At 41.4% G+C, this 9,689-nt stretch overlaps 1 protein-coding gene across 1 annotated transcript; it reads left to right on the top strand.

The window, feature by feature from the left end:
• Positions 1-683: 683 nt before the first annotated feature.
• LOC308145937 (testicular acid phosphatase homolog) lies at positions 684-9,592 on the top strand (the record flags this gene model as incomplete). The annotated part of the gene is made up of 11 exons (XM_080517537.1): positions 684-773; positions 2,441-2,536; positions 3,605-3,691; positions 5,535-5,690; positions 5,960-6,058; positions 6,905-7,000; positions 7,461-7,593; positions 7,898-7,980; positions 8,094-8,200; positions 8,485-8,666; positions 9,483-9,592. 11 exons carry the CDS (start codon positions 684-686, stop codon positions 9,590-9,592), a joined length of 1,239 nt encoding a protein of 412 aa, XP_080373663.1.
• Positions 9,593-9,689: the final 97 nt, after the last annotated feature.

Below are 9,689 nucleotides of genomic sequence, written 5' to 3'. Positions count from 1 at the left end.
CCGACTGTGGCTTGAAAGTGGAGTCGTCCATTTTTTGAGGGGGCCAAGCATGTATTGTTGAGATCATGAGCTGAGACAAAAACATCTGCCACGGTGGGCCGTCATGTCATGAACACAGCGGCCGAATTGGCAGAGACAGTGATTTGGACTAACGTCGACGACCGAGGAGATTGAGACCAGAAGAGAGAGAGAGAGAGAGAGAGAGAGAGAGAGAGGGAGGGAGAGGGGGAGAGGTCAGGTAGTAGGTCTATAAAAGCCCTACATACCTTCACTGATCCATACACTTAATGCCAGTCTGGGTGTGACAGAGGATTTGGGATGCACAGCCGCCCGCATGAGTCCGTAAAGTATTTTGACTTTAAAAGCAAAATGTGCAAACAAGCATGCTGAGGTAAGTGCAAGTGTTCATTCACACCATTTTCTATTTTTTCCCCCATTTGTGATAATTTAGTTTGCTTTTTGTGACTGTATTTACAATGCTTCAAATCATGATTTCATACATCTTGAATTGTTTTAAACTAAAAAAAACAAAACACATTTGTTCAACAGATCTATCCAACACAACCATTGCTTCGCGAAAAGGTATTAATGTAGCCCTTTTTATAATTTACATTTCTGTAGGTTTTCCTCTTCTGCCAACAGAGAAGCTTTTTAAAGCAGGTAGAAATCAAGAAATCAAAAAGATGGAGAAGATGCAGAGGAGCTTGTGCTGTTTGTTCCTCCTCTGGTGCGTCTGCTTGACTGAGTGCCGAGTGCTGAAGTTTGTTGTAGCGGTAAGTTTTCCCCGGTGCTTGTAACCAATAACACTTGGAGATTTTATTGCACTTATGTTCTCCTTCTATGTTCTGGAGCAGCAACACAAGGCGATCACACGCAAGATGTTTGTACAACTTTTATTTCTTGAATGCCACCGTTTGAAGCTGCTTTTGCTATTTTGTTGCTTATTCCGCTTTTTTCTGCGTAGTGGATATTATTTATACACACTTCTGTGTGAGACAGGATTACCTTGGGCCTAAATTTCAACATATCCCTCCCAGACACTGCAGCTTTGTTCATAAACCTCTTTACATAACACCTCATTAGACAATTGAATTATATAAGTGAAGAAAACATATATTCTAGTTGTGTAACGCTTAAAAAAAGAAATAAATGTGCTTGATATTAATTTTTAACTGTGACTTCACAATTACATAAACATGTTTATCTCTGATTGTGGATCATATAACATGTTTGGCGCATTGCCACTTTGGATTGCGGCTTGATAGAAGAAGATTATACTTCAGTGAGTGAAGAAAATTCAGTACAACACAAAGCAGGTGCAGACTTTTTTGATAAATACCACAGCAAAGGTGTTTATGTTTTGAGTTGCGTCACAGTTTAGATTCTCTTTAAACACTCACTTGAGAGAATATTTAGAAAAAGAGACCATTGAAACCAAAGTTGGAACATTTAGTCTGAGAGGTGACCATCACAGGAAGAATGTGAGGCTCTGGTAGCCTCAGTCTGATGGACACGCTCATAGATTCTATTGATATTCCTATTTTAACAAGTAAATCCGTTCATTATGTGTAATGTGTCACATTTGTGAATTTGTGAAAATTCAGATAACTCAAATTATGTTTGTTGTTCCATACAGGTAGACAATTATGAATAGGTTGATAGAAAGACAGGCATGGCGATAAATCAATAATCAAAATGAAATATTAAATTCCTGTAAAAATAAAGACACATTGTCTTTGACAATATTTTCATTCAGTTTTATCTTATTCAAATGATTTGATTTTGTCGATATGTAATTCTGATGAGCTCCACTCTATAAATATGAGATTTAATCTATTTGAAGTGCTTAAAGTTTTATTCCTGCATATGTTCTTGTAATTTGGGTCCTTATTGGTTAAAAATATTCGGCTTTCTGAATAATTTCTCAGCCATGCTCTGTTTTACTTTAGATGATTAAAGTTCAGTATGATTACCTTTGCATCTTGGGAAGGTGGCTTGAATCCAAGGACGATCCATGTTGGAAAAGTAACGTTTAATTATGGAAACCATAACAGGTGATCTTACTCTGGTGTTTGGTTGTTTCTTGAGGTTTGACAGCAACATGGTTTGTAAAATGAGCTCTAATTATTGAGTTGTTAGCAGGAGTGATTCAGATGCGTCCATAATCTAGTTAAATCCACCTCTGAGTTGTGTCACCACTCAGAAAGTCTGCAGGTTAATGATACCAATGAAGCGGCTCTGGGTTTTGTGACCTGATGACATCAGTAAAATGACTCCTGTGTGCTTCAAATCCGCTGAAGTTTCCTCCAGCACAGGTTTCTGTTTGCGGCCTCTGTCTCAGGAGGAATTGCTCACTGAAGCTCACAGTTTAAGAGCAAACTCGGCTGCAGCATCACGTTTGAAATCAAATCATGTGACATTTTCTGCTCTGACTTATTAGGTGTTTCGACACGGCGATCGATCGCCCATTGAGTCCTATCCCACAGATCCCCATGGGGAGGAAGTGTGGGCCCAGGGCTTCGGACAACTTACCGAGGTACTTGATGTTACTGTGTGTGTGTGTGTGTGTGTGTGTGTGTGTGTGTGTGTGTGTGTGTGTGTGTGTGTGTGTGTGTGTGTGTGTGTAAATTATACTGATTAACAAACTGGCATTCATCCTGGCTGTTAATCTAGAAAAAGAAAATACAATGTTTTGGTATTATTTGGCAAATTTGTATCTGTTTCATCTGGTGGTTTGAGCAGGAATTCCACATTGATCAGTTATTTCTATAACAGTTTGTATTATCAAAGATGCCCCCCCTGGTGCTGCAGTGGGTTAAGTCTTCACATTGAGTGTGTAGAACCTGAGTTTGAATCCTCGAAAACCAGTAAGAAAGAAATCTACAGTTCAAGTTGCAATGACTTGCAGTGGTGACCCCTGTAAAATAGAAAAGAGAAATAGATTGGTTTTCAGTTTATTATATCAAAAGTGATTTTAAATTCATATTAAAATGTAATAATCTTGTTAATGTCAATTTTCTGTTATTTGTCTTTGCATTACTATTTTCTTGTTTTTACTGTAGTTTGTGAATCAATCATAGTTGTGGTAGAAAGTACATCCAGTTTAAAAAGTGTACATTTTAATGTCTTGCAATGACGACTCCTGTAAAGAAAGAAAGAAAGAAGAAGCAGCTGTAGAGACACACTGACACACAAAGCAAAAAACTAGTTGGTCAGATTTAACCAGAAATCCAGACGTTTGAGCTTATTGCCCTCTAAAAAATATGCACGTTATGTTTTTTTATGTGTGCGGTTTGCATGCTTTCCCTGTGCATGCATGGGTTTTCTCTCCATCTCGTGACAGGAGCAAAGCTATATTTGGAGGTTTGATTCCAATTCTGGCTGACATTGTTCTGCTCTTGGACGATTGGCTGGTTTATAGTGGATAAATGTAGTATTTAGTGTTCTTGGAAGCTGAGTAGAAGGGTTAAAATGTGTGATTTTTATGCAAATAAGATAAATTATGCCAAGTGTTCAGAAAAAAGAGGTCAGTTTTCTTAAAAAAACAACAACAACAAAAAAATCCAATAACAACCAAAAACATCTCTGGCAACTCTCCTTTCAGATGGGCATGAAGCAGCAGTTTGAGCTGGGCAGATTCCTGAGGAGGCGTTATAGAAACTTCCTCGGTGACGATTACAACACAAAAGAGGTAAATGCATTGAGGAGATGAATACAGCATTTGTTTATAAGTATGTGTCTGCATGCATGTGCATGTGCGTGTTTTTCCTGACGTTGTTGTCATGTGTGCCCTAGTTTTAACATGTGAAATCAAGTTCATATGGTCAGTCACCATCTCTAATAGCTCTAACTACAGACAATAAGTTAATGAGCATGAGTCATGTTGGCGATATCACTGCAGTGGCCTCGTAATATGCTGAAACATGTGGGGTAGTGTAGCCCCTGGGCTCCATGCACAGTTGGCAGCATGCATGTAGATTCAATGTGGCCCTGGGCTGCATGCTCAGCATACTGTCATGATGAAGATAGCTTTCTTGTCTTGCCCCTGTTTTTACACTCACCGCCTTCCTTTATGCTCTCACTGGCTCTCATCCTCCCCAGCTCTCCATCCTCGCTTTCACTCCTCTTTTGCCTCCCTTGACTAACACGCAATTACCACAAAAATAACAACTCTTCTCAGTACCTGTCACTGACAATTTGTCTCAGTCAACTTGTGCCGTACCTTTCCCTGTGCCGCCATGTCTGTTCTAATTTCACAAAAGGAGGGAAAAAGAAGCATTCTTGGTTTCACAGGAACATCCAACCTTATCAGCGTGATTTACTGTGTGCAAAAGCCTGACACAGAGTGACAGAGAGATATAGACAAGTGAAGGCTGATGTCAGAAGAGATCACAGCAAGACAGATCTTTTGTCCCCCTCCCCCCTCTCAGTCATTTGGATCTTTCCTGCCTCCCCTCCTCTTTATGTTAACCTTAGTTGACTTGGGATAAATGGTGCTCATTCATGGCACACTTCTGCTTTGGAGAACACATTTATTTTGCATTTTTCATCTTGAAAAAAAAGAAAAGAAACCGAAGGAATAAAAAAATTACTGCTTTGAGATTGCAGATGCAATTTCTTTCCCGATTCCCAGTGCAGGTCATTTTCTTTTTTCATGAACAGCAAACTAAGCCTTATTTATAATTTTGGAATAATATAAAACCAGCTTCAGACACATTTTCAATATGAACATACACATCCCCAGTGAATGTCGTCATCCAAGGATAATGCATGACAATTAAAAATAGTTAATAAAAATGAAAATAGATAGTATAAAAATAAGTATTTTGATAATGAAAATGGCCAATAAATCACACACAACAGCAATAATATCACTATTACTAGGATTGTTTGTGATCATAATATTATACTTACAGGTAAAGTGAATAACACTTTATCTGGCACCTGTCAGTGGCTGGCACACGCCACGCAGCAAGTGAACATTTTATACTCAAAGTGAATGCGTTGGGAGCAGACAAGTGGGATGGGCAAAATGGGAAATGTGAGGATCAGAGTGATTTTGACAAGGACCAAATAATGATGGCTGGGGTCAGAGCATTCCCTCCAAAACTGCAACCCATGTTGTGTGTTTCCAGTCTGCAGTAGTCAGTTTCTATCAAACATGGTCCAGAGACGGAAAAGAAGTGAAGCAGTGACAAGGTCGTGGACTGACAAAGCTCACAGATGTCAAACTGCTGGTTCTGTTTTTTTTTTTTTTTAACGTGTCCAAATATAAAATTGAATACAGTTTGTTTTATTTGAGAACAAAAGGAGGACCGACACGCTCTTGTTATGGACGATTGATGTGGTATATTGGGTTAACTTTACTCTACTCATCCACAACTTCGCTTGTGTTTGTCACTACTTCGTTTAAAAAAAAAAGAAAAAGCTTTTACTGAGATACAGCTCTGAGGAAATGTAACACTCAGATCTATTTAACATTATGTACATGCTTTATAATTCCTTTCCCCCCTCCCCACTCGTGTTTACATCAGTTGTACGTACGGAGTACTGACTATGACCGTACTCTGATGAGCGCCCAGGCCTGCCTTGCTGGGATGTTCCCCCCCACCAGACGCCCACCTCCCATCATGCCCCAGTTAATGTGGCGGCCAATTCCAGTGCACACCATCCCCAAGGTCCAGGACAAGGTGGGTTGCCGCGCCACATAAATATTTTCTTTCCACACAGCCATCACACACACACTTGAATGCATACTTTTAAAAGTTCATGTGAGTCTCTCGCTCTGTCGCTCCGTGTTGCTTTGTGTCCATCTCAGCCGTGAACCTGGCGGCCTGAAATTCCCCACAGTTTTTAAAGTGCGAAGTGAACACATAATTGTGCCCTGTAGACTTGCACTACCTGCAGTGGACATGCATTATGTCTTCTGATGTTTTGCTGCTGTTTTCGATTTGTCAAGCTGCTGAAGTCTACGGGAAAAGACTGTCCAAGGTTCAGGACTCTGATGACAGAGACCTTTGAGAGCGGGTCTTACCAGAGATTCCTCAGGAGTCACCAGGTGAGATGGACCACGGCAGAAGGCAGGTCTTTAAATACACTGCACCGAAGCTCAAGCTCAGCATCTGTTCCTCTCACTGCTCACTTCTTCTGTGAGTCACAAGCCTGATGACGAGAGAAAACTTGCCTGTCACTCCGTTGTTTTGTGTCTTCAGATTTATATAATTGAAATTACTCTGAACAATTGGTTTCCTCACGCCAGCCATTTCTGTTTTACCTATCCATGCCTCCATTTCTAAATTAACCAACACTGCAAAATGCACATTTCGGGGAAATATATATTTCACAGTCGTCGTTGCCAACATAATCAGCACCTCCAGTGGACGTGTTAGATATGCTGTAGACATTATGTCCTCTCAGTGATTTTCTCAGGCACGGTGACTCCGTTGCCTGCGAAAAAACTGCACAGTACAATTTCTCTCACATTCTCTGAAACGCTAATTAACGGTTGGATTGAATTAGATTGAGAATTACAATAAAAAGGTTTTAATTAAACCGAGTCCCAGTGCTGCCTATCAAGGTGGTGTTTGAGATCAAGCCAGGGCCTCCCGCATTGAATTTTAACACCCTCTGCTGGAGGCAGAGTACCTGCAAGGTGTATGCCAGAGTCAGATTGGTGCCATTTGTCACTGTGATGTCTGAGCAAAAGTTAAACTCGCAACAATCGTTACTTAAAGTAACAACTTTAGTCCATTAAATGAATGCAAGTTGCACTGCAGACACCTGAAAATAGACATTTTATCTCTGTGAATGGAAAAACCACCCCAGAAATGTCTATTGTTCATCATGAAATGGTTTTTAACATGTATTCCCTGGATAACTTAATGTCATTTTCTTTGTTATTCAGCATTTTGTGGAAGGATTGTCCAACCATACTGGCTACCCCGTGTCCAAACTGGTTGGTAAAAAAATATGGAGGGTCTACGACACACTCACCTGTCAGGTATGTTTTGTGATTCAAAGCAAATAGATGTGAAACCTGGATGACGCTGATTACAAATTGTCTTGCAAACAAGAGCTGCTGTGTCAAGAGTGAAACAGAAAGCTGGGAGAAAAGAAAAAATCTGCTTTCTTTGACACATGTGCAGAGAAATAGATCATTTGAGAGTGGTGGGATCGGTATATATAGTAAATCTTGACAAGAGTAACATATTGAGATGATAATTAAAGCATTGTGATGGGTGGATTCTAGGCCAGGTTGAATATCCTCATTCACACCAGCAAAATGAGCATCTGTTCTCCTCAGACTGGTGCTAAAAATAGCCGGGATAGCAGAGACTATGAAATAGAGCCTTTTTAAACCTCATTTGTTGCCATTCATTTGTTGTGTAATGTGATTATTAGCACAATGTGGGGCAATGAATAGTCTTTTTTTCTTTTTTCTTTTTTTTCTTCTTGTGCAGAGGATCCATAACTTGACTCTCCCACGCTGGGCCACCCAAGACGTCCTGGGCACTCTGAAGAGAATCGCATCCTTCGAGGTCAAGTACAGCATCCTCAGCCACAAGCGGAAAGAGAAGGCCCGGCTCTCCGGAGGTGGGAATTCACATTAGAGGCAATTAATTTAAAATGCAATTTGAGAGAGAGAGAGAGAAAAAAAAAACTGTCATTAGAGAGAAAATAGGGAGAAATAAGTATCTAGTATGTGACTGCTGGCTGAGGCTTTGTTTATGTTTCTGATGGTGCAAAGCGCCAGGTCTTTCCCAAAAGAATATTAGCACGCATGAGCTAATGGGACAAAGATGATTACAACGCCAAGATGCTCGATAAGGTCAAAGAGGGTGTGTGGATATTTGAAAGAAAATTCATTAGCGCTGTTGACACTGAATTAATTTACTAGGGGTCCTATTGAACGGCATCCTGAAGAATTTCTCCAAGGCTGTGGAACAAGGGAGCCCTCTCAAATTCATTATGTACTCAGCTGTAAGTTCACTGCTCGGATGCACACACATTGGTAATCTCTTTCACAAACTGCTGTTTTCGCATACTGTATCACTTCATCTCCTCTTTGCTGCGATGCTTGTTCCTCATTCCAGCACGACTCCACACTCATCACCCTCCAGGCAGCTCTGGACGTGTACAACGGCCTTCTCCCTCCTTACGCCGCCTGTCAGCTCTTCGAGTTCTACCAGGAGTATGATGGGTAATGACTTCCTTCCAGTTTTCCTCGGTGCACATTTCTCTTTGCATAGCCAAGTATCCAATCTAGGTCAGATGCCCCCCAAAAATTGCAGGACATTTTGAGTTATTGCACTCCAATGTTTATCTGCAAAAACCATTCTAATGCATTTCTCTTCTCCACTCGATGGGGATTTGGCAGCAGGCCAGGGCTGCAGTGGCCAAATTAGCACATGATATAAATCCATTTACATAACATGAACCACATCTGTGTTTCAGCTCATTGTATGTGTGTTAATAATTACCTAGATCCTATTCTGTGGAGCTGCATTACCGCAATGACTCCTGGCGTGACCCGTATCCCAACCCCGTGCCAGGATGCGACGGGCTGAACCCCTGTCCCTTGTCTATGTTCACTGAGCTGGTGAGGGAGGTGACGGCAGAAGACTGGGAGGCTGAATGCGGCCACAAGAGAAAATGGTCGAGCGCAGGTGAAGAAGATACATTGTGTTTGCATGGTAACACTGGGGATTGCACAGCATTGTATTGATGAGCACTCTCGGATCTTGAGATTCCCAGTCTGAGTCGAGGTTGGGCTTCGGAGTCTCAAAGTGCAAAGTTTGCATTTTCCCCCTCTGTGTGTGTGTGTGTGTGTGTGTGTGTGTGTGTGTGTGTGTGTGTGTGTGTGTGTGTGTGTGTGTGTGTGTGTGTGTGTGTGTGTGTGTGTGTGTGTGTGTTTGTAGGTGTGAAAGTGAGTGTCTGTCTCTCTTTGTTTGCTGTGTGATGGACTGGCGTCCTGTTCAGGGTGTACCTGCCTTCACACATAGTCAGATGGGATCAACTCCAGCATCCTGCGACCTTGAGTTGGATAAATCATGAGGATGGATGGATGTTGTTTCTGGCTTCTATATTTTGTGGCCTCCTGTATCGATGTATATTTTGACAGTGCTGTGAGGTTTCACAGAAATTACTGGGCTTGCTGCTTGGTGAGGGCTTTTTGTGTGGCATTTGCTGTAAATGTTCTTCCTGTGCATGCAATAGTTCTTTCTGAGCCCTACAGTTTCCTCTCACAGTCTAAAAAACGTGCCATAGCCAAATGGGAATAGTTTCAGCACCATGTGACCTAAAGCTGGATAAAACACTAAAGAAGATGGCGAAACAGATACTTGTTCCTACATTTACTTGTTGGCTAGTATGGGGATTCATTAAAAGAAAACAGGCTGCCTGAGATAAAAATGCTGAATGGGAATGTTCCAAATGCTCCATATGTGCATGTGTCTAAACAGAATCATTGTCCCCCCCCACAGGTGTCATAACAGCTCTTGCAGTGGCAGTGGGACTCCTGGCAGTGGCGCTGTTGTTCAGTATAGGGATGGCTATCCACAGGCGCAGAGCTCACTACTCCAGGGAGGTGTAGTGCTGAAGACCGATGTGCCAAACACACTCCCCTATCCGTGGACAAAACTCTAATGATTGTGTTTATAATTCTCATTTAAGCTCTTTACTCCCTCCAA

Source organism: Blennius ocellaris (assembly GCF_963422515.1).
Source record: "Blennius ocellaris genome assembly, chromosome: 21".
Classification (NCBI taxonomy): domain Eukaryota; kingdom Metazoa; phylum Chordata; class Actinopteri; order Blenniiformes; family Blenniidae; genus Blennius; species Blennius ocellaris.
The sequence above is the reverse complement of the archived record's forward strand: the minus strand, read 5'-3'. Positions and strand labels throughout refer to the sequence as shown.